The following is a 26121-nucleotide window of genomic DNA, read 5'->3' as shown; positions in this document are numbered from 1 at the left end:
ACTTGTTTAAAAGTCTAATAAATCCTGGCTGTAGCTTTTTTTTTCATCTCACCAAACCAACCACTAAATCCAGTACTGAGCCTGGTAGTAGCCATCTGAGAGGTTGGTATCTGCCCGCATGTGTGCAGCACCAGCTGACTGCTGTTTTCTTTCTTTCATTTGAAAGGGACTGGAACATCTGGGATTATTTTGTAACCACAAAAAGGGCAAATTATATGTACACTAATTAGTTTGGGAAAACAAATAAATTTCCTGGAAGTTCCTTTGACTCTAATGTTACCTTCAACACTAATGATGACTTCTCTGTGTTCCTGTGCAAGTTTTATGGTTATTGATTATTTCATAACAATTACTCCAAAAATCTGTACCAAATATCAATGTCCATTCTTGCACAAGTTTTACAAGCATTCAATGCTACATCTTCCTGACTTCTATTTGTCTTGTTAAATGTACTTTTCCTAACAGTATACATATACATAGTACTTCTAAGCTTTAGTGCCAGTTTTTGTAGATTTCCATAATTACCAGTAAGAGTTCCGTCATCTGCAAGTATCAGCTAATCCACATTCTTTCATGGCTGATTCATGCCTCATTCATGACCCTACTCATTTTTGTTTCCAGACTTCTCTCATAATAATATTGAATTGGTATATAGAAGAAACATGATTTGTGCAGTTCAAAGTATAAATTAGTTTTAGGTATATGCACAATTTTTTAATGAGAAATGTGCAAAATATTACTTTAACCAGTCATTGCTATTTTTTATACTGTATTCTTAGGAATATGGAATGACTCAGCAAGAGAAGGTAGCTATTGGTCAAGGTATCTGCACACCCTTGCTCAAGAAAATAAGAGCAGATTTGCAGAGAAATATAGGAGAAGAAGAAAGTGAAGAGAATCAGGGAGAGAGCATTAACAGATTGAATCCACGGTGGGTTTTATATTCTTTTATTTTATTGAAAGGAAATATTCCTGTAATTTTTTTCATTAATTTCTTGACATATCTGATTGAATGCTTTTTGACGTTATAATTTTGTATTCTTGGAATTTTTTGGTGGACACATAACTGGTGTAACAACTGCATTCATTTACAGTGCCTTTTGATATTTTTATTAATTGTCCAGAAGATTTATATTACTTTCTCTTGCAAACTTTTTTTAGCTATTCTCATGGAGTGAGTAGTCCTGGCCGTCATGTGAGGACTCGGCTATATTTTACCAGCGAGAGTCATATCCATTCATTACTCACTGTCTTACGATTTGGAGGATTATTAGATGTAAGTTAATATATTATTTTGCTTGATGGTTGGTGCTATGATAATTGTTGGACACAGCATAAGTCTAAAGCTAAAGCAGGTGTAGTTTAAGTATAGTAGTACAGCATTCTTCATATTTTGTATGTTGTTGCTTTTCATCCAGTAACCTTCTTATATTTGTGCATAGAAACCTACCTCAAAAATAATCCCAATGGTTAAAAATCATGTGTTTGTGCTACTCACTAAAAAAATTTTAGATACATATACAGAGGCTAACAAGAAAAGTTTTGTGATTACAAAGTAAAGTTTACAGTACTACAAGGCTTGTGCAGACAAAAAAATTAAGACATGTAAAATTTTCTTTAAAGAAGTAGAAAAATTTCTCATATTCAATAAATTGATTGATTGATTTTAACCCTCTTACGCCGATTGGACGTATTAAACGTCAAGATAAATTGTCTCCCGGGTGCCGATTGGACGTATTAAATGTCGACATAAAAAAGTTTTTTTAAAAATTCGCGGAAAAATACTTATAGGCCTACCAGCAGGCCTACCAGCCGAAAACTTTTGAATCACGCGCCTTGGGGGATGCTGGGAGCTCACGGATCAAGGCGTTGTTTTGTTTACAATCGTTACCCGGGTGCGCAAGCACGAATTTCTTTATTATCGCACTAAAAAGTATCAGTGACACATCTCAGAAATTATTTTGTCACTTTGACATAATTTTTGTACCATTTTAAATTAGCCGTTACATGGAGTATTATATATGAAAATGTGCACAATTTCATGCACAATACAACTAAAAACAAACCATGGTTGTAGCTTTTATCAGTTTAGAAATATTCTCATATAGATAACAATAAGTGCCAAAATTTCAACCTTCGGTCAACTTTGACTCTACCGAAATGGTCAAAAAAAGCAATTGTAAGCTAAAACTCTTATATTCTAGTAATATTCAATCATTTACCTTCATTTTGCAACAAATTGGACGTCTCTAGCACAATATTTCGATTTGTGGTGAATTTATGAAAAAACTTTTTCCTTACGTCGCGCGGTAACTCTTCCGATAAATTTTTTTGTGCGTTTGTCGTAATGTTTGCACCATTTTAAATTTGCCGTTACATAAAGTTTTATATATGAAAATGTGCACAATTTCATGCACAATACATCTAAAGACAACCCATGGTTGTAGCTTTTATCAGTTTTGAAATATTTTCATATAGATAACAATAAGTGCCAAAATTTCAACCTTCGGTCAACTTTGACTCTACTAAAATGGTCGAAAAACGCAATTGTAAGCTTAAAATCTTATATTCTAGTAATATTCGATCATTAACCTTCATTTTGTCTCTAGCACAATATTTTGATTTATGGTGAATTTATGAAAAAAAAAAAACTTTTTCCTTACGTCCGCGAGGTAACTTCCGAAAAAAATCAGAAATTTTTTTGTGCGATTGTCGTAATGTTTACACCATTTTAAATTAGCCGTTACATAAAGTTTAATATATGAAAATGTGTGCAATTTTATGTAGAATGCAACAAAGAATGATTGAAGGCTGTAGCTTTTCTCATTTTCGAAATATTTGCATATAAATGACGATAAATAGAAAGAAACCATGTTCCGTCAACTTTGACTACCGAAATAGTCGAAAAACGTAATTGTAAGCTAAAAACCTTACAGTCTAGTAATATTCAGTCATTTATCTTCATTTTGAAACAAATTTGAAGTCTCTAGCACAATATTTAGTTTATGGTGAATTTATGAAAAAACTTTTTCCTTACGTCCGCGCGGTAACTCCACGCACGGATTCTCCACCGCAAATCTCCGAAATGTGTACGTCGCATTATCGTTATATTTGCTCCGTTTCATATTAGGCGTTTCATAGAGTTTTATAAATGAAAATGTGCGCAATTCCATGTAGAATACAACTAAAAATATTTGAGGGTTGTAACTCTTCTCATTTTGGAAATATTTGCATATAAAAAAATATATAAAAAAAATTCGACATTCGGTCAACTTTAACTCGTCTGAAATGGTCGAAAACTGCAATTGTAAGCTAAAACTCTTACAGTATAGTAATATTCAATCATTTATCTTCATTTTGAAACATTGGAAGTCTCTAGAACAATATTTAGATTTATGGTGAATTTTTGAAAAAAAAAATTTGTTACGTCCGCTTGTTACGAATTCATGCATCATTTTGTGATAATATTTTCTCTGTGTTGCTTTGATCATTTTACAATGTGTTATGTACCAAAATGATTGCAATTTAGTGTACAATACAAAGAAAAAAATTAACTCGTTAGCTTTAACCGTTTTGCTCACAGCGCGATTTGAATACAATTATATATGAAATTTTGTTTTTCGCGCTATCATATATCGTATTATTTATATATGATAATGATATTTTTTTTCATTTCTGATGGTTGCATACTAAACTTCAGGCAATGAAAAAAAAGGAGCCAAAAATGAACTCTTAATCTTGAAAACTAAGCTCGCTGTGATTTTTTGAAAAAATATTTTTTCTGCTTCGGCGCTCACTCCAAGACCGCTTTGGCATACGGGAGACTTTTTTTATTACTATACCCCTTCGGCATAAGAGGGTTAAGACACAGTGGAACCTCGGTTTTTTACACCCTGGTTTTTGTAGACTTTTTCTTACAAAATGTTTTCTTAGGTGTTGTATGTTTCCTTGGATTTCATTCACTCGAAAACGCTCCTTCTGTGGCCCGCCATGTGACTGGGCCCCATACTGAGCGCCCAAACAAAGCATCCCGTCTTCTCTCATGACCCATTCTGCTTTTGTGTTCGTTGTTTTTTGTGCTTTTTTATTGTTTTATTGTGCAGCTGCAAAATAAGCCATGATGGGGCCAAAGAAAGTTCCAAGTGCCAGCCCTTCTGTAAAAATGGCGAGAAACACTGTAGAATTTAAGAAAGAACTCGTAGCAAAGTGTTGGAGGGTGTTGCGTGCTGAAAATGCTTCAAGTGCTGCTGTTTGTGAATTTTAGGCCAGCAGAGGCTGGTTTGAAAATTTCAGAAAGTGAATGGGCATACATAATATACCTACTTCAGTGTTTAAGGACATGTTTGCAAAGTGGAGTGATGTAAAAGATTTTGTGGAGAATTATCATCCCAGCATAGATGTAATCTGTGTATCCAACATCTTTAATGACAATGTCTTGTTCCACTTTAGGCAAATTTTAAAAAGATGCCAGAAACAAATGCCTCTACACAGTTTTGTTGTGCAACAGGAGTCCAGTGACTCTCAAGCTGGTCCTAGTGCCAGTAAAAACCGAAGAGGGGAAGTAATCCCAGATAATGCTAGTAAAAAATGAAATGGAAAAGTAGGTAACCCCAGATAGGTTTTTAATAACTGAAGTCCTTCTGGAGGGGTATCACCTTCCAAACAATAACCTCTCCTTCTCCTTCTCTCCATCTTCCATACACTAAAAAGAGTCTACCATAAAGGTAAGAGTGATGTTAAATAGTATTCATTATTAATTCATATTTATCTCTCCTTGTTTTCTGTATGTAAAAGTGTGTTTATTCTCTATGAAATGTATTTTTTAAAACATTTTTGGGGCATGGAACACATTAATTGTATTTACATTATTCCTTATGGGAATTATTGTTTTGGTTTTCATAGGTTTCGGACTCCATGGGAGCTTCTGGAATGGATATGTAAGAAAAGTGAGGTGCCACTGTAATTGTCACTTTGTCTTATTTATTAGAGCCATGGTAGATTATCACATTCTTAAATGGTATGGATTGCTATTACTGATGTGATAAAGTGTAAAAAATCCTCAGAGTAGATTGCATAAAATGTTGAAGTGTAAGGAAAAACAAATGCCTCTTCATAAAGCTTAAATGAAATTTAGGACAGTAATAAAAATAGCCTCACACAGTCTTAGGATACCTTAAATTCCAAATGATGCCAGTTAATGATGAATATTTATTGATAATGGTAGAACAATTTAAAAACTGCAAAGTAGCTGAAGCACATTGTACTTAACCTTTAATGTAACCTCAGTGCCAGCATCTGTGTTCTGGCAGTTCAAATTCTTGAAAACCATCTGGTGGTGGAAATATTGTCATAATTTTATTATAATTTTATTTGTGAAATTATGAAGTAAAATTGCAGTTTAAGGTAGATAAAAATTACAAATTAGCTTAAAGTAATTTCTTAAACATAAAACTATACTGTGTTCAAGCCAAAGTCTATGTGCAGAATTTAGTTTGGCTTTTGTTCACTTCTTTCCTTTTTGCCTTTTTTCTCTTTGACACTTAAAGATTACAGAATAATGTTTTCCCACCTCTTAGGGCAGTATTTCATGTTTGATTTCCTGAAGTTTTTACTTTGTTTTAGGAATACTTAAGGGATTTTGACGTAAGGAAAAATCTATTTCTGGGCGATTGGCTCGTGTCGCCAGCGAAATATCCTTTAATCTATTATTTCTAGGGTAAATGTACTAACACATACCAGAGAATAAATAAAATAAAGAAAAAGGTCAGTATAACTGACTCGCTCACCCTCCAAGAGGGTGTCGGTATGAACACTAGGCGAGTGAGACCACTACCACGAGCCAAATACCAATAGAAATCTCCCACAACAAAAACCCTCCATGAGGAGAGCCGACCCACAGAGTGAGCAGCTCGTACTACTACTACTCCATCCCATGCTGCCGACTGCTGCGCCTCTGGTGGCCATCCTGAAGTTAGCGGACAATCTTGGGCGAAGGGATGGGTAGGGTGGGATTTCGCTGGCGACACGAGCCAATCGCCCAGAAATAGATTTTTCCTTACGTCAAAATCCCTTTTCTGGCTCAGCTCGTGTCGCTGCGCGAAATCGTACCAGAGAAATAGCACAAGATTGTAAACAAAAGTAATAAAATAAATCAGAATAGGTCTCAAATAAAAAATAAAGTAAATATAAAAAAGAATATAATTGCTAAAAAGATACAAATACACGTGATACAAAATAGAAATATGCTTAAATTACCCTTAATTCTAAACATGTTTCTTATCATAAGGTAATTTACATATGTACAGAGGTAAATGGCTTACATGTAACAAAATGGTATCTGTGTAAAGGCATGTATCAAAATATAATAGCAATTAGAGTAGTCAAATGAACAAATTAAACAACAATGATAATATATAAGGAATGCATATGACTTAATATACAAAACCCGTAACCATTATAAATGAGATGTATCCCCTAGCATAAAAATAAGGGGTAACATCCATGAGATCAAAATCCATAATCATCTGTGAGTGTCCCTAGCAAAAACTAAGGGGCACCCACTACATCATCATAAAAGCAGCTAAGACACCAGGTGAATGTAAATGAACACGGTAGGAATAGACGAACTGTTGGGTGAAGCAGGTAGAAAGGAGGACTGAATCTTCTACTACAAATTAACTAGAATCAGGGGAAACTATGTTTCCCGCTGCTACTGCTGAAAATTTCAGAGCTTCCAAGGACTTAAGGTAATGGCGTTTGAACACTGTCGGCGATTTCCATCCGGTATACTTTTTCAACTCATCGAAGTTCATGTGTTGGAAATAATTAATTGAGGTGGCTACTGCCCTAACATCATGTGCTTTCGGGAAAGAGTCAGGATTGGCTTGCTTAATAAAGTACAGGATTTGCTGCCTGATGCCTTAATGGATAAAGTACCACCTTTTTGTTTCCCCTCTTAAAGAGGGGACCCGATGAGGATGAGGAGGTCCTGGACAGAAAGGCTCGTAAGGTTGTAACTGGGCAAAGAGATACATCTTGTGGAAGGGGTAGTACCTTCCAAGGTTCCCACCTCATCAAAGGATCTTCATTCTATGCTAAAAAGCTACGTTCCGGAGAAAGTAGTACTTCCCCTGTGGGAAGGAATTGAATAATGATCCGGATCTCTGGATAAAGCCGACAGTTCTGAAATTCTTGCTCCTGAAGCTAAGCTTAATAAAAACAGGGTTTTCCTTAAGAGCATTATAAACGAGCATGTGTCATTGTCGGTTTCTGAAGCCAGTTTTAGAACATCGTTTAAGAACCATGAAACTGACTTAGGCCTTACAGAAGGTCTAAGTCTAGCACATGCCTTAGGAATAGACGAGAAGTAGGAATCCGTCAAGTCTATGTTGAACCCAAATTGAAATATCTTTTTCAAGGCTGACTTGTTTGTCGTAATCGTGCTAGCTGCTAAACCTTTTTCAAATAAGGATCTGAAAAGGATATAGCTGAATTAACTGTCATGATTCTAATATCAGATTCTCTCAGGAAGATTGCTAACTTTTTGACAGCAGCATCGTACTGTCTCAAAGTTGAATCCCTTTTTATCGGATTCCAAGAAGAGAATATTCTGAGGGTCAATATTCGCATCTCTTTTTGCCGCAAACTTCATGAAATCCATAAAGTTAGGGTTTTGAGAATCCCTGAGGAAGCGAACACAGTCTTCGTTTGTACTGACTGGAGAGCTTGGGATTGGGGATCCGAAGAGGACGAAGGCCCAGCTCCAGAATTAGGGGATACCAATTGCTCTTCGGCCAGTCTGGGCTACTAGAGCCCACTTGACCCTTGAACGTCCTGAGTTTGTTTAAAACTTTCATAAGAAGATTCACTGGGGGAAAGACATAAATCTTCTTCCAGTTGTTCCAGTCTAGAGCCAGGGCGTCCGTGGCATAGGCCAGAGGGTCCAGGTTGGGGGCTACATAACAGGGAAGTTTTGTGTATTCGCTTGAGATGCGAAGAGATCCACCTGTAGCCCTGGGACTCTTTGAAGGATCCATTGGAACGAACTGTTGTCCAGTGACCATTCCGACTCTAGGGCACTGATCGGGATACGCGTCTGCTATGACGTTTCTCACTCCAGCTATGTGAGTGGAGGAGAGATGCCAACTGAACTTGTCTGCCAGGGAGAAGATGGCTACCATCACATGATTTAGATGACGTGACTTGGAGCCTCCTCTGTTTTTATACAATGTACTACCACTGCGCTGTCCAGAACTAGCTTTATGTGGGAGTACTTTGGTGGGCGCAACCTTTTTAGAGTCAAGAACACTGCCATTGCCTCCAGTACGTTTATATGGAACTGACTGAACTGAGGTGACCAAGTTCCTTGAACTTTTGGACCTGTGAATACCCTCCCCAACCGCTTAAGGACGCGTCTGTGTGGATGGTAATCCCTGGTGGAGGGAACTGAAGGGGTACTGACACTGACAAATTCTTGACTTTCGCCCACGGCCGAAGACGATTCTTTAGAATCAGAGGGACTGAGGATAGTTTGTCCCTGGCCTGACATTTGCTCGTGAGCGCCAGATTCTGGTTAGGTCTTTCAGTTTGGCTTTCATTAAGACGTTCGTCACTGATGCAAACTGGAGAGAACCCAGGATCCTCTCCTGAGCTCTCCTTGACGCCAGTTTGTGACTTAGAAATTGCTTGACTGACTTCGCTATTTCTTTCCTTTTGGTTGATGGAATCGACAGAGTATGGAGGATAGATTCCATTGAATGCCCAGCCACTGAAAGTCTGACTCTGGAGTGAGTCTTGACTTGGTCCTGTTTATCTTGAAGCCTAGATATTCCAGGAACTGAATCACTTTCAGTGTAGCTCTGTTTGCATTCCTCGACTGTTGAAGCCCAGATCAACCAATCGTCGAGATACGCTACTACCATAATCCCTTGTGATCTGAGTTGTTGCACTACCGCTTCCGCTAGTTTCGTGGAACACCCTGGGTGCCACGTTGAGTCCGAAGGGAACTACCTTGAAGGAGAATGCCTGTCTCCTATCTTGAAAACCAGATACGGACGGAAGTGTCTTGCAATAGGGATATGATAGTAGGCGTCTGTAAGATCGATAGAGGTGGTGACGGCCCACGGGGAAGTAAGGTCCGCACCTGTGAGATCGTGAGCATCTTGAACTTGTCGCAGCGGATGGCTAAGTTTAAGCGGGACAAGTCTAAGATTACCCTTCTTTTTTGTGAGCCTTTCTTTGGCACGCTGAACAAGCGACCTTGAAATTTTAATCTCTTGACTCTCGCTATAGCTCCTTTCTGAAGGAGGTCCTCTGCGTACTCTGTCAATTCTTTGGGAAGGAAGTTGACGGAAAGGTCTGGATGGAGGTGGGTTCGTCAACCAGCTCCAACCCAGGCCTTTTGACACTATGCTCTGAGCCCATTCGCTGAAGTTCCACCGGTGGCGAAAGTGAAAACAGCCTCCCTCCTACCTGAAGTTCTTCATTGGTTCTGGTAACCGCCTCAGCCTCCTCTGAAGTGCTTTCCCCTGTTAAAGGGGCCTCCCGATCCTCTCCCACGAAAGGAACGCTTACCTCTCTCCCTTACCCGAGCGGTCATACTTCTGTGAAGCTTGACTCTCGAAGGCTTGATTGTAAGCTGGAGAGATGGCGTAAGAGGTGGAGGGCTGAGGCTGAGGGGATATCACATAAATTGGCTGTGATTGAGCCTTAGAGGTGGAAGGTGGGGGTTCTGTTTGCACTAAGGGCACCGCTGGAACTTGCTGAGGAAAGCGTGGCTGCTTTTTCTGGTAAGGATGGAAACGCCTAGGTTTCCTCTGTCCCTTACCTTTAGGTGTTAGGTCTTGTCTCCTCTTAGCCGTAAGGCCCCAACGCTCCTTAAGGCTCTGGTTCAGCCTCGTAGCCTCTGACTGGACTTCCTTCACCATAGCTTCTGGGAAGAGATCTGCTCCCCAGATGTTAGACGAGAGTAACCTATTCGGCTCATGTCGAATGGTTGCCTCTTGTAGGACATGCTTCCTACAATTCGTTCTAGCAGTGGCAAACTCAAACATACCGACTGTACCGTTTGAGTCAGGGCTTTGGTAATGAGCTTAAAAAAAAAGCGGTTCTGAGCCCATAAGCTATGGTTGCTACCTCGGACATAGCCATAGAGTTAATTGATCTGGCTAATCGCGATTTCGCGTCAATTCAGCCTGAATAAGGCCATCTGGGAGCCTGGGTAGCTTTCACCAAACTGCTCCATAGCACAGTCCGGTTTGAGTTTGCCAGCTGAGAAGGTGTTTGGCAAGTCCTCCCACAATTCTCCGGCTGAGGGGAGCAACGGAGATGTGGGATCTGCTTCCGTTCAAATTGAGGCATGGGTTCCCCCTTCTGGGCCGCTGGGATGGTAGACCTCGCGATCTTTGTCAGGAACGGGAGCGGGGTACTCTCATCCATTGTGAAAATGGTAAAGGGACTCTTGAAAGGTTGTATCCTGGTATTAGAACAATCCATGTCCTCTAAACATCTGAGCCATTCTCTCTGAGCCTGGTCTCGTGAATAGAGGACTGTCTCCTTTGGTACCCTATCATCCCGAACCATGGCTGAAGCTGTAAGCCTTGCGTAGCCTATGAACGGAGGCTGGAGGTCTTCCGGGAAGAACTCGAAGTCCTCTATCCTTCGAGTTCCGAATTCCGGTATGGAAATGAGACCGTCTTGGAAGGGGGCGTATGACGCTACTCTCCATGGATTGTTCATCGAGAACGGAGGTAGCGAGTCATACGGAGGAAGCTGAGTTCCACTCGTATTGGAAAGTGGAGGAGAGGCTAGAGGGACTTCTCTCAGTCCGGCTATAATGGAGTCTTGGGAAGTAATCCTATCCGACAGACGAGAGATCATTTGTTCCATGCTACTCTTTAGGGAGCCCAACCAGGTCGCCCACCTGTTGCAACAGGCCAGCATTGGAGTCCAAGGCCGGAGCTGCTGCGGAGGTGGAGGGGTGGCTCTGAATCGGAACCAAGGGTAGCGGAACTGGTGACTCTGCCGGGGTGCGAGATCTCTCTCTGGAGGATTTACTCCTCGAGGACTTAGAGCCGGAGCTAGAAGCTTTAGACCTGTCTGCTCCGGGATTCGCAGCCGGAGACTTACGTGAGGAGGATGACGCCGAAGTCGACTTCTTAGACGACGACGACGTCTTAGTCAAGGATTTCACTGCTTGACCCTTGACCTTAGGTCTAACCGAAGCGTCAGGAGGAGTATATAATTCATCACCTGTAAAGCCTTGGAAGGATGGAGAGGTTGCAGGAGTAGAAGAAACAGTTACACCCAAGGGTGACCCTTGGGTGTCCACCCTACTTACCTCGACCAACAGGTCGTCTACACCTACCATAGGTTCCACATTAATATCTAGAGTCGCGACGTCCGTGGAGATATCCTGGTCCTTGATCAGTTAATGAGGCAGCCAGCTGTTGTTGGATGAAGGCGATAGTAGGGGCCGCCTCTACTTGGGTCGACGTATCCTGTCGCCTTGCCTCCGGGGAAGATTAACAGCGCCAACCGCTTCTCCAAGATGTAGGGCATACCCTTGGCGGCGTTCTTCCCAAAACCGCCGACCCAGGCCCGCAGGGTTGCCAGTGCGGTATCCTTCTTTCCGCCGGCGCCTGGAAGAGAGGGCGTAGATTAGATTTAAGAATCACTTAAAACTAAAACTTAAAATATAACTTAAAACTTAGATGCCTTAAGTTAAAGTGGATGATGAAAACTTAAGCACTAAAACAGAAGCGGAGCAGCTACCGGAGATGGGATACTCACCCCTTCTAAAAGCTGGCCTCACCTAGATTGTAAACAATAATGTACACGTCTCATGGTACCAGACCTGGATGTCCCCGTGCAGCGTCGCGCATGGAGCATGGGACCGGCAAACTTCGTGTCCACATGGGTCCTGAAGTGTGGCGGCGCATCCCGGATGCTCACAGTTGGTGGCCTGTAAGTGGGAAGATACATGAGTATCTTAAAGAATAACACTTACAGGCTAAAGGACAGAAGAACTCCGTTGCATGCCGGAGCTCGGAAAAAATTTGGGCATAACCCCCCCCTGCCTCGCCTGAATAGGCTATAATCCCGGAGATATCCGGTAAGACATGTAAGGGAGGGGGGAAAAGGTTTAAGGTACTTAAGATAAACTTATAGTTAATCTAATAACGCTTAAACCTAAAACTCAAACGAACCGGACCAAGTCCAGTGCGTAGCGGAGTTTAGTAACTCAGCAATGCGGTAAGGTTAGCAGGGACCCACTGTATGTTCCGGTCCACTCTACTGGGTGGACTAACATCTTCCCGCTGGATGCCAGGACTCCGATCAGGAAAGGAGTCCTAGCAAGGTCGGGAAGAGCGAGAGACATACAGGCTCGAGCGAACCGGAGCGACAAGGAAGCAACGGATGGGGGGAAAGGCCAGTTCCCCCCACCACATCACCACCGGGCCGGAACCGAGAAGCCGGAGAGGTCGCGTCCAGTCTGGGGGTTTTTTCTGTCCCGTCTCCCTGGCCCCTCCGCCTGGGGGAGAGAGGGAGGCATGCTCGGGTATGTTGGAGCGAGCGTGGGGCAGACCGACCACCCTCCCCCGACTCTATGGAAGAGCGGGAGGAGGGGGGAAGGGGACTGGGCAGGCGTCTGGCTGTCTCGTGATCGCGTAGTGACCACGAGGCGGTAAGACTAAAATAAGACAACTAAGCCTAGGACCAACCAACTGATCAGAGAGATGCTATCGGGAAGCAACTGAACTGAAAAGCGGTAGCATGGAGACCTACTGGGCCAAAACCGACTGATCAGAGATGCTATAGGGAAGCAACCGAACTGATGAGCGGTAGCATAGCTCCAGGAGCCAGGACCTAGGCTAAGCCAGACGCCTAACTAACCTAGCCACAACAAAATACATGGTATAATAAAATAAAATAAAAGAAAGAAAACAATATAGTAGGAGAAAAAATCCAGGAGTGTACGACTAACCCGAAGGAAAGTCTACCACTCAAGCTAGTCAGAGGCCGATACTAAGAGCCGGGACTAGGGTCTGGAAAGAAGAAGCCTACATAAGGTAAAAGACATGCATGCATGACAAACCTGAGTAGACAGTACCCTAAGTAAAATGGATAATAAATATAGAGCGTATATAGATAAGGGGATGTTCTAGGTATGGGAGACCGAGAACGAACCCACCACGCGGCAGAACCATGCTGCCATGCTTCCGACCCCGAGTTCGTATTTATACCTAAAAAACGGCAAATACGACTGAGGGCCGGAAAAAACCAACTAACCATAAAATATGAGTACTTTAACTTAGCTGCTGCAATAGCTGCACGCTCCATCATAGATAAATCCAACGAAAGGGCACAAAAAACACAGAGAGAAAAATATCACGTGTGACTCGTGTGCGCTAACTGAAAAGGATGGCCACCAGAGGCGCAGCAGTCGGCAGCATGGGATGGAGTAGTAGTAGTACGAGCTGCTCACTCTGTGGGTCGGCTCTCCTCATGGAGGGTTTTTGTTGTGGGAGATTTCTATTGGTATTTGGCTCGTGGTAGTGGTCTCACTCGCCTAGTGTTCATACCGACACCCTCTTGGAGGGTGAGCGAGTCAGTTATACTGACCTTTTTCTTTATTTTATTTATTCTCTGGTATGTGTTAGTACATTTACCCTAGAAATAATAGATTAAAGGATATTTCGCGCAGCGACACGAGCTGAGCCCAGAAATACTATATTTATGGTAGCCATGTTCCAAATAGTTTATTAATAGTGTCATGTAAAGTTCTGTAGAAGATATTTAATTACATTGCTTTCTTTTGCACAGACACAGAAAGATGAGCAATGGTGCAGAGCAATGGATTATGTAGGAGCTGTCTCAGAGCTGAATTACTTGAGTCAGATTGTGATCATGCTGTATGAGGATCCAACTAAAGATCCAACTTCTGATAGCCGGTAAGGTTGAATTGTTGGAGAATTATGGTAATTGGTGTATTGATGTGTCGTGAGGAAATCTTTGAATGTGTTTTGTAGGGTTTTATCTGTTTATTTTATTGAAGATACACTGAAATTAGTAATATTAATCATCGTTACACATTTTCCATTACATTTAAAATTCTTTTGTTCATACGCGAACAAACCCTCGGTCTTAATAGGATAATTTCTAGCGCCCAACTGAATCCGGTAAAAAAGTAGATGAAAGCAAGGAATCTTGTGGTATCTGGCAACGCATGCGTAGATCGGGTGAAGAGTGGTCAAGCGCCAAACATCTACGCCAGTCTTTTCTTTACCGCCTTGGGACGAGAGTGGGTTTTTTTCATCTCTTGGCCTTTTCCCGTTTTTTGCCCGTTTCATTACTTTTGTGTGTTTGTGTGTGTTTTTGCCTAATATTAGGGCTTCTTCTGCTCCTTCTCAACGTCAGCGTTGGTGCCCCAAAATTCCTGGATTTCTGTGTTCTCATTTCTTGGCTTCGTCAGTGACGGACCCTCACATCACTTGCAGTAGGTGCCGTTCCAATTTTTGTACGATTACGAATCCTTGTACAGCATGCCGGGCATGGCCTTTGGAGCAGTGGAGGAAGTTTTATGGTAAGAGGGAATGTCGGAGAGTCTCCACTCTTCCTTCTTGGGAGGGCTTTACTCCTATTCCCGAGTTTCGTCTTCCGCAGTAGTCAACCCCCATAGTAGCGTTGCTCCTGCTTCTCCTTCCTTTTCTTCCATTGATTCGTCGATGGAAGTATCAGGAGGTCGCCAGGGTATTATTTGTAATGTAGCCCCCTCTTCTTCGGGAGTTTTTTCGGCTCCCGAGAAGGGTGAGGTTTTTTTATCATTCTCTTCTCTTCCAGAGTCGGAGGCATCCAAAATGGCGGTGATTTGGAAGACGCTTGCGCTAGGGGGTACCCCGTCCTTAGGGGGGTTGCTAGCGCATTTTGAGGAGGCTCGCACCCCCCTCCCCAGTCCAGCCAGGCCATCCCCCCCCCTTCCAGGCCTCGTCTCCACGGGAGGGAGCAGTCGGCCATCTTGTATTGCTCTGCCACCTTGTCTCGGAGTGATGCTGCGGCGTCAGCCCTGTTGTTGTCGTCACGGGGCCCATCTTTGTGTATTCCTCCGCCAGTGGCGTCTCTTTCCCCCTCGCTCAGCGGGGAGGTCGTGACGTCACCGCCGCTTATGACGTCACTCTCATCGATGACGTATCTTCCAGTTGCCTCCGAGCCGCCTCTCTTAGACGTGACGTCATCTCTGCCGCCTCGTTTGAAACATCTCCCTTCCTTGTCTTCGGAACCTTCTCTGGCACATCAGTCCGAGCTCATATGCCAGGCGGTGCTTCAGAGGCTGGACTCTGTTTTAGATGTGAAGTTGGCTGCCTTATTGGTTGGGAGGACTGGTAGGAAGCGTGTTGCTTCGTCCCCGCCTTCCGAGAAGAGTGCGCATAAGAAGCTGGTGCTGTCTCCCTCTCCCTCTTCCCCCTTTACGCCTCGTGGGCGTCTTGAGCATTGGAAGGCTAAGGACCTTGCCCTTCCTTCGCCGCTGATGGAGGAACAGCACGGACGTGTTCCCGAGAGTGCTGTGGTTTCAGGCAGTGTTAGTGATGTGTGTTCTGCAGGGGTTGCTTCGCCGCCGAACCTCGTACGTGCAACCACCCCACCCCTCCACCCCGTCATTGCACATCGCGAGTGTGTGGCAACCTCCCCCGTCCGTGCATGTGATGGTAGTGCCCCTTCTTCTCCCAGGCCTATTCGTCGCCGTAAAGACCTGAAGGCACCTGTCAAGAGGTCGAAGGAAGTGAGCACGGAGGTGGTGCAGCCGGAGTGTTTGCTTGCTTCCAAGTCTTCCACTATAAGGAATTCTCCGCCAATCTCGAGTGCTTGAGTTTCCCCCCCATCTCACGTACGTACGGCCACCACGCCCGTGTCCGTTCATGGCCGTCTGGAGTCACCTGTTGAGGTAAGTGATGCGCCTAATGTTTCAGTGTGTCCGTCTCGGAGGCTGACGCTTGGACCCAGCCCAGATAGGCTTGTAGAGATTCCAGACTGTTTGCCTACTAACCTTTCTGTGAATTTTGGTGAAGAAAACGCGTTAGAGGAGGCTACACATCCTTCTCGTCGTAGGTCGCCGGTGCCAGAGCAGGAAGAAGGGGACACACAGGAGTTTCTGTCTTCCTTTTCGGAGGTTGTTGATCTCATTCGTGGGTTCAACAATTTGGAAAGTAGGACTCAGGATCGGTCGTCCTACACTCCTTGCTTGGAAACCTTGGTGGGAGCTGCTCAGGACCCCAAATCGTCTCTCCAGATGCCGTTGTCAGGGCACGTTCAGTCGGTCTTGCAGAAGCTTAACGCCTCTGTTTCTGACCGGGACGGTTCACTTTGCTCTAGAGGCTCTACCAAACTCCTACCCCCACCTCTCACAAGACATAGGAAGTAGTACTATGCTACGAGTTCTGCATTTTTACCAGAATACAAATCCTAGGGCAGTATATGTATGCTCTAAACTGCTGTTGCATCATAATAGAGGTAACTTTGTACTGAGAATCATTATCATCATCATCATCATTATGCTTTTTATGTCAGGTTTTCTTTTCATGAAATTAAACATCTGATTATCTCTTTACATCCTCTTCTGTATGTACATCAGCAGAATTCCTGTTTAGTTCGATAGTTCAATTCATAATTTTTGTCATTTCTTCATGATCTTTTTGGCTACATCTATAGCTCCCACATATTACAGTATTCACTCCTTTCCATTTTCAGATTTGTTTTCAGATTTTGTTGGGTGCTTATTTTACTAGGGCAGCATATAATTTTATGAATTCAAGGCATGAAAGCATGTATAAATTAGGTATGTATGGTTGAGTGAATGTTTCCCAAAAATAAAAAGATCTGTGGTATCACAATTCCATTACTGTGCAATGGCATTTGTGTTTTAACGATAAAAATAGGCAGTTCTAAACATTTTTAGAGTGGTTTCAAGCATTCGTGGATTTTAGCTATTCGCGAAGGTGTCTGGTACCCATCCCCTGTGAATATTTTTACAAGCTTCCAGATCATGCATACAGACATAGTCATCTTGCACACAACACAAGAGTGTGAGTGATCCTACAGTCTCAAGTAGATTGTCAACATTTTGGGATTAGGTACACTAACTTATTGCTGGATCTTATCATCCCAATGGAGAACCATGATCTACTGCCGTCAAGTTTTCCCCTTAGGAAGTGAGTAAATACAGAAGCATAGAAATTTTGTAAATCAAATTACATATTGTATGTATATGTCTCTTCACAATAAAAAGGTTCCTGTCACCATCTACTGTGCTTAATCTCAATTTGTTTTGGCTTGAATAATTGTGGGTATGGATTATCACTGAACTTAAGCATAGATGTGTATAGTGACTTTAATGCAAGACATGAAGTTAGCAAAAAAATTGTCCTCTCTTGTTCCGTTTTGCATAGATTACAACAGGAAAAACAAAGTATTAGGCATAGGGAAAATTGGTTACATTTGCATATATGTAGTATGATTTTTGTAATAATCTTGATTAATTTCTTAGATAGTGCAATATGGTAGGACCTTTGGTGATACCTGATTATGCCTGTTTAATACTGTAAGATGTATTTTTAGTCTGGAAATATTATCAAGTATGCAGTGGCAAAGTTATCTTCTGTGACCATAAAATCCTGCTATTATTGTTTTTCCTGTTCTGTCGGTATGACTATTTTACTTCTGTAATCCATTTTCAGATTCCATGTTGAATTACACTTTAGCCCGGGTGTTAATTGTTGTGTCCACAAAAATTTGCCTCCTGGACCAGGTTTCAGGCCAAAAAGTCGTAATGAACCTGTAAGTATAAAATCTTATTGAAGTTCTGACAGTTTTAGTATTCAGTTCTTATAAAATTATGACTTTTAACATTTACTTCAAGGACATGATAAAGTTTTATAGTGCAGTCGCTGTCTTGTCGTCAAGAAGTTACCCTTTCCTTGGTGTAACAAAATCTCCATGGTGACCAGACTAATGTCAAAGAATTTTCTTTTAGATGGTCTTGTGGCTGAGTATGTGCATATGAGCCATCATGTTATTTATATACGACCAGAAACAAACCAAGACATCATTACCTTTCTGGTCGTCAATGTATACTGTACTGAAACCAGTGCTCAGTTGAAAGCTAAGTGCATAATTTTAAGTTCCAATTAAAAATGTTCTAGTTTGGACTGTGGAACAATGATTTAATGTGTTTGTGAAAACCCATAAACCAAAGCACAAATTGTTTTGAAGAATTTGTTATTCTATTTAGAAGTTTTATTTAAAGAAATGTTCAACAATTATTATTAAATATATGTAATATATATTATATGTATAGATAGCCCTTTCAGATAGTAATGTCTGCAATAGCCTACTAGGCAGTGTCTACAATTGACATCAATTCAGAGAGAATAAGTTAGCTAGACTGTAGTGAGTAGCCTATAACCCAGGATTATATATCCTAAAGGGTTAACTAAAATAACCTGGATTAGGTGGTAACCAGAATTAAGATATGTGAGATTGATGGACCTATGCAGTAGCTTAAGTTTACACCAAAGACCTTAGGATTAGATAAAAGGCTACAGATTTTTTCCTGTATACATATGCATATTCCTTAAAAAGGAATTAAATAATCTGATTTAGACAGTAACCTAGACTAGGTGATAGCCTAACTATGAAGTTTCACAATATTAAGTTACTGTTTTATATAGTAGGCCAAAAACAGTACTAGATCAAATAGGCAATGAGGTAGTAGCCTAGCATGAAGGCCACAAACCTAGACTAGGTGATAGCCCAACTATAAAGTTTCACATCAGGAAGTTACTGTTTTATTTAGTAGACCAAACCCTGACTAAAATTACTTAATTTTCGGAGGGGCATTGTAACTTACTCAGGACTTCTGCGCCCTTGTTCACATCAGGAGCTCGTACTAGCAAACTGGGCACTCTTAGATGGGGACAGTAAATCACACAAACAGCTGACCATCAATTATTATTGTCCTCTGGCCTGTCATTCATGGCCAAGAATGAGACTCCTTTAAAAAGGAAATCTCTTATTCTAAGTAAACTAGATTTAGCAGACAAAACATTATGTCCAATTCAAGCACTTAAGGTTTGCCTAGAGGTCACAGCAAACATCCCAGAAGGCCTGATTTTCCTATACTCTAGCAACATTATTGCCACAGGCTTGAATAAATTTGACTACACTGTGTACTGGTAGGTGGCATGGTTAGTCCTGACCCATAGGTGCTACAGTAACAAACCATGGGTCTTCCCAATAGGTTGGTAGGCTAACTATCGTTGGGGAAGGTTTGAAAATTAGGTAAGTCACTGCAGAACTTCACCCTAAAAATGAAGTTCACATTTAGTTTCATGTTCTTTGCTACTAAACCTTAAATTATTTGGAATAAAGAATGGGACCTTGAAACTTGTGACTTAATTCCAGGCCAGAAATGTTTTTGGGTTGTTGGGATTGAAATTCAAGAGCTTTTCGTCTCCTCAATTTCTTTGTAAAGCTCCTTGAGGACAAGACAGCAACCAAACTATCAAAAAACAGGTTTTGATGTAGGAAAAACCTATTTTTGGTAGTTGATGTTGAGTCCTCAAAACCCTCCCACTTTTGTGATAGAAAGGCATGAGATTTGGGTAATGGATCATCCTGCATTGACCATTAGAAAGAAATGGCGCCTTGGTCCCTTTTTGATCATATGTGAACAATATGACAGAGCATATGTGCATAGCCACTCTTCTTCTTGCAGGTTTTTTCTGTAGGTAAACTGGGTTCACCATTCGCTGAAGATAAGAGAGAGTGCCCTCTTATCCTGAGTCCATTTATACTCTATCATGTCATAATGTTTATCATTACCACACAATGCTTGGCCAGAAGACCAGCTAAATGAGAATTCTTCGACATTAGTCTTGTCACCATGGAGCTCTGGTTAGAGCATGGAAAAGGTAACTCCTTGAGGACTCAATGGCAACTATCATTAATAGATTTGCCTACATCAAAACCGGTTTATTTCCCATAATGTTTAGGTAAATACCTGTAGCTTAAATAATTGTGTTGAAGCATATTCTTTTTATTTTTTGTTAGTTTTGTGAATATAGATGCCTTAAGAGTATGAACTGATTGTGGGGCGCATCAGTAACTGTTTTATCTAGTCTTGGTCTGTCATTTGGAAATAGTAGAATCCCGGTCCTTGACTGTATCAGAACTTGACATAATTGGATTACGATGTGAAGTTTTTAGTAAATTTTACATTGGAGCTTGAACAAAAACCCAGAATCCGACCTGATAAATCATATGATTTTTGTTAAAAAAGTGTTTCGGTCAGTTGGCGCTAGTTGGCGTTGTTCCCACACATCGTTTAAACACCACTCAGCTCTGCGTCAAGTGTTTTGGTCCATTACATGCTTGTATAGGTATTTACGTATATTTTGATTAAATCATGGATCCCAAGAAAGCCATTGCAGATAACATTTATTTATTACCATGATAGGCTACCAGTGCAGTGCTATGGCTTGTTTACGTCTGCTCATGGCAAATGGCTGAAAGGCAAATTGCCACGTATTGTAAGCAGTTTTTTATAAGTTTGTGATAATTGACATACATAATTTGGCTTATTTTTAATATTTTATTAATTTACTGTAATAATTAGGCTTTTTTCAATGTTTTATTATTAGCAACAATTTTTGTTCCTACCTAGTGCAGTATATACAGTACTTAGCTTAGTCTACAGTGCTCAGTCTCCTGTCGGTAATATGGCCACATTGGACGTAGGGCAGTCAATTTGATACTGAATACTACATACATTTAAAATAAAAAAGGTGCATTTAATATGGTATGTTATTTAACTCTGAACTAGTATTTAATTGTAATTTATGTGTAATGTTTTGAATAAAAAGGCAAGGTTAGGGTAATAACTGGTGGTCAAGAATGGATTAATCCATTTTCAGTCACTACTTCTTATGGACAAAACTTATTCGGAACTCTGAATTACATGTCAATGCTTTTTCTTGAACGGGATGATCATATGTTTATGGAGATGCATGAGAAATGATCATTGCATTTCTCATATCTGTTAAAGCAATGCAAGTTCAGTACCTGTATCTTGCATGTTATTAAATTGAACCTTTCTACATTTTTTTTTTTCCCCCCTACTACTTTATGTCAGCTATATCTTCCAATTTGTGCCCCTCAAGTTGAAACAGTGCATTATGACATGTAAGGCCATGACTAGTAGAATAGTACATGATATTGTGCTATTCACTTCTTTTTAAACAAGGCCAATTGTTAGAGAGCTCACTTGAATCCCTTGTTGCATGTATTTACCATACCTGAGAAAGAAAGACAACCCTTAGTGATTCCTCATTGGTAATGTTCAAACTAGAGGCTTCAGTTAGTTATCATTGTGCTTCTTGTAGTTTGTGGACATCCTCCACTGTCAAAGACATTTGTCTATGCGTCTGCAATAGATAGAAAAGTGGTTGTTTTTCAATGTTGTGGTATGAATTACAGTAATAACTTAGCAATCCATGTTCTCCTGGACTTTAATTCTTTTATCATCTGGTTTATGAAACTTCCCTTTTTTATTTTACTGTTTTTTTGTTGTTCATAAAGTGCATTAATGGCTAGTGCAATATTTTTTTCTCTTATTTTCTACATTTAATTCAAAATATAAATCTTACAAGATTAGTGACTGCATAAAAGTGCCTAGTAAAAAGTGGCAGAATTTATCGAAAAGTGAATATGGCAATTAAAGCAAACCAAACCTATTGTTGGATTATGGCAGTCTTCAGATCATAGAGAACACCCCACTGAAGTAATTTTACCTTGGCTCTGAATTGGCTATGAGTAGCTCAAATGACCCAGTCCCTTTAAGTACAGAATGTAGGTCAGTTCTAACAGCTATACATATGTTATGCAAATTTCTAAGCTTTAAGCAGCTGTGAATGGCAAATTTTGAATGCTAATTAATCAATCAGAAATTTTGCCAAAATCTTCATTATTTTTATTGAATTGCAAGTTTTTAAACAGTTCTGTCAAAAAAATATAATTAGAAACAAACCTTTTGGCCCACCCTGAGAGAGTTAAGCATTTTAAGTTTGTGATCTGCTAAAAGTACTTTATAAAAGTTTATCTGTGACTTCAAACTATTGTTGTTCATGTTTTCATCAGCATTGGTAATTGCAGACATTTTTGTGATGTTTAAGTAAATATTTAAGCTAATTTCATTTTAAACATTCATATCTATTGATATATAGTGTATATACTGTATAATATATAAAACCTGTTTTTTTTTTAGACTATTTACATACTGTTTGCTTATTTAAAAAAGTTAAAAAAAATTTGTGGTGATTGGTATATTAGTAAAGATTATCAAGGGATTTTATACATATGTAAATAGAACAGAACTGGTCTTTTTGGAAAGCACAATTATCCTTTTACTGTGCTTATTAGCTTTCCTATGATGGGTATTTTTGATAAGTTTTTGCAAGTGATTCATTGTTATGGGCTTGTTAGCTTCAAATTATGCCAAGTCAGTGCATATGGTATTCTGTCTAACATTTTTGAAACTTCCCTAGTTGATGTTCAGGGCAATATGTTCACATGCTTTTTTAGCCCTGCATTGCATATCGTTAAGGAGGCTTTTTTTTATTATTCTGAACATATACTTCGTTTTTTTATAAATAATTCCAAATGTTGCTGCTTGGTGTTGTGACCGACAGCAGTTGTGCCGTAAAATGTGATCAACCACTGAAAGTTCCAGGATTAACATGTTTCTGCCTCATTGGTGTTGGTTTTATTAATATCTTTGATTTGCATATGCTGATAAATTTTATATTTAGGGCATTTTATATGCCATGAAACAGTTTTAGCATCATGGAGATGTTTGATGCTTTATCCATTCTCTAATCTTGGAACACTAAGACCTTATGGCTTATTTACATCTTCAGTACACCAGTGGTGATCCTTGTATGTGGGAATAATTGCAGTACTCTCCACGTCCCCACGTCCTCAGTTCTCCACATCTGGGAGGTGGATTAGGGACACCTGTCTGCACCCGTGGTAGCACCACCTGTCAAATAGCAATGCTTTCCAAGTTTCCATTTGAATCAACTCCTTGAAGTGTGCTCATGCCACACAACTCAATGCACACCAACCCATACAGCTGTCTCTTCTATAATGTGTGTCAAAACTTCAGTATGCAGAGGATTCAGTAGCTGTACACCTCAATTTTGAGGTCTGACAATGCACATTACTCATGATGGTGTGGTGACTCCTCTTCCAGTCATGTGCAGTGATGCTGTAAGGCTTCATTGGCATGCACACAACACACCTTTGGAATGTAGGATCTCCCTGTTATCCATGTACATGGTATCTACGTGTACTTGTATTGCTCAAACCACTTCTCTAAGGAATTAGGACTCCTTGGTCAGTCATGGGGATGCAACACTGCTTCCATTTTGTGACTGAATCTTTACACATCATACCTTTAGAAAGCATACAAATGACTAAGGATTATTGAATGCACTGTCAGCTGTTTTAAACCTACATGACTATTTTCTGAGACAAATTTCATATGCCCATAGAGGTTGAATGATAATACTTGGCAAAACTTTGTTTTCTCATGGTTTTGAATTGACTTTTAGATTTGGGATTGCCAAATATGTACTTCGTAGACTCTTTGTGTACATAAAAAACGAATCTCCTCTCATTATTCTTTATCATTAGCGCCTCTTTCCTAGTTCATTATCATGTAGATTCTATGACCTTTGGAAGTTGTTTGGGAAAGAATGGAAGTGATTATTCTTGTCTTTTAAGTTGCTGCTCAGAGAGAAAATAATGCTAGTTATTATTTGAATTATATTATTAAATCTACAGAATGAGCCAATATGATTTTTAAATAAATTTATGGAAATATGGGTTATTATAGTTATTTATTTTTCATTTTCATGCTTCAGGAGAAATTCCTTGTGTGTCTGCCAAGACCAAGTATTCCTCCTAATGTGGTAAGAATACGTGTGATTTTTCAGACTTTTTGGGTTATTTTGATATTTTCAGTTTCATTGGAAATGTGAGCGGGAACTAATATTGACAGTGAGGCATGTTTTGTGTTGAGAGTTCTTTATGCATGTTACTGGTATAGTATTGGAATTAAGATGTAGTTTGTTGTTTTATGAAAGGAGTGGTTGTACAGTAATACTGAATTATGGTGGCTTATCCTGAATAAACTGTCAGTAAGTGCAGAGTTTAACTAAATGCATAATTTAGTGTCAAAGATAATGTTTGTGAAGTTGTATTGTGTTGGAATGTTGAAATGCTAAAATTGTATTTAACACTAAATTGATACATAAGAAAGTGTCTATCACGGGTTTTCACACAGATTTTCTGTTCATGCACCGCTATGTTTGACTTTTTTTGAGGGAAGCTGATGTAATAACCCAGATGCACTGGTAATGTTTTATGCTAGTATTCAGATTCTTTATGTTCTGTTTACATGGAATATTGCTTTTATACCTTTTTTCTTAATTACTATAGTGAAGTTTCAGAGTACTTTTCATTTTTTATTTAAAAATTGCGATGTGTATATCAACATATATACTACAGTTGTGGACAAATATATTCTCTCTCTCTCTCTCTCTCTCTCTCTCTCTCTCTCTCTCTCTCTCTCTCTCTCTCTCTCTCTCTCTCTCTCTCTCTCTCTCTCAGTACAATATAAATGGAAAGTTTAATTTGTGTGTTGATGTTGTACAGTATAGTATTGAATTTTCCTACATGAAATACAAGTAGTTGCTTGTTTATATAAAGTACAGACAGTTATTTTACAATTACTTTCTGTAACGGTTCTTAGGAAGTCAAACAGTTCTGTTGCAATATGTTGTGTTATTAAGTGAGTTGGAAACCACCTTTCTTAATCATCATTCCCCTTGCTTCAATGCCAGAGCCTACTCTAAGTTGACGAGTTAACATGCCATGGCCAGATTCAAAATTGTGACTTTTGTGTTGGAATATTGGCTACAGTAGACTAATTTACTCAGCCATCAAGTGAGGTTGCTTATGATGGCTGAGTGCATTTTCTTTACTGTCACCCATATTCCAACACCAAAGGCATATTGCGTGATGACTGAGTACATCAAGTCTACTGTCACCCATATACTAGCAACCCAAACAGATAGGTTCAAGTCCTGGCCTAGTTAAGTATGCTTATTATGTACAGTTCCCTTTGGTGGTAAGTTACTAACAGATATAGTGAATTCAATATTAAATGAATATTATTGGCTTAGTAATTGGAATTATAAACACTGTTGAGTGTAAAATTAGTGACTATATAAATATTATACATATATCTTATTTCCCACTGATATCCTTACATTAAGGGGTCGATTGCCTGATGCGCCTTCTCTACTGCCTTTTATCAAAAGCATCATCCTCTACCAAACCTCTTCTCTCTAGTTCTTCCTTCACTTTATCTCGCCATCTAACTCTTTGTCTCCCTTCTGATCTGCTTCCTCTAACAGGTTCCTCCCAAGCCCTCTTCACTCCCTCCTCATCATCCATCCTCAACACATGCCCATACCATCTCAATCGTGCCTCTCTTATCACCTCTAATCTTTACTAAGCCTGCCTTTCTTCTTATTTTGTCATTTTTCAATCTCTCAAGCAGCGATATTCCCATAATCCACCTCAGCGTTCTCATCTCTGTTCTCTCAAGCTTTACTTCCTTTTTTCTTCTAAGAGCCCATGTTTCCAATCCATGCATTAACACTGGTCTTATTACTGTGCTGTTGATCTTGACTTTTAGCTTGATTGACATTTTCTTATCACATACTGTTCCAGCTACCTCTCTCCACTTCCCCCATCCGGCTTTTATCTTACTGTTAACTTCAGTCTCACATTCTCCCCTTTTGTTTTCCACCTGTTTTAGAATCTCGTCTTTCTTGTACAGGCAGTCCCCGGTTATCGACAGACTCGGTTAATGGTAATCAGGCTTCATGGTGCCATAACGCTCTGCTTTTCTATAGGCGTCATAAGGTGCCGATTATAAAGTTATGGTGCCACAACATACCTAACAGAGGTGCCATAAACTGCAGAGTTTCGGTTAATGCC

General features: G+C 40.3%; 1 protein-coding gene across 1 annotated transcript in view; it reads left to right on the top strand.

Moving 5' to 3' along the window:
* The window catches only part of LOC135207454 (inositol hexakisphosphate and diphosphoinositol-pentakisphosphate kinase 2-like), a gene marked incomplete at its 5' end in the record, with an annotated part of 255448 nt that overhangs the window by 112924 nt on the left and 116403 nt on the right, over positions 1 to 26121 (top strand). The window contains 5 exon segments of the mRNA XM_064239179.1: positions 780 to 931; positions 1162 to 1276; positions 13825 to 13952; positions 17730 to 17829; positions 23976 to 24023. Of these exon segments, the coding sequence (XP_064095249.1) occupies positions 780 to 931; positions 1162 to 1276; positions 13825 to 13952; positions 17730 to 17829; positions 23976 to 24023 (543 nt within the window).

This window comes from Macrobrachium nipponense, chromosome 32, assembly GCF_015104395.2.
Source record: "Macrobrachium nipponense isolate FS-2020 chromosome 32, ASM1510439v2, whole genome shotgun sequence".
Classification (NCBI taxonomy): domain Eukaryota; kingdom Metazoa; phylum Arthropoda; class Malacostraca; order Decapoda; family Palaemonidae; genus Macrobrachium; species Macrobrachium nipponense.
The sequence above is the reverse complement of the archived record's forward strand: the minus strand, read 5'-3'. Positions and strand labels throughout refer to the sequence as shown.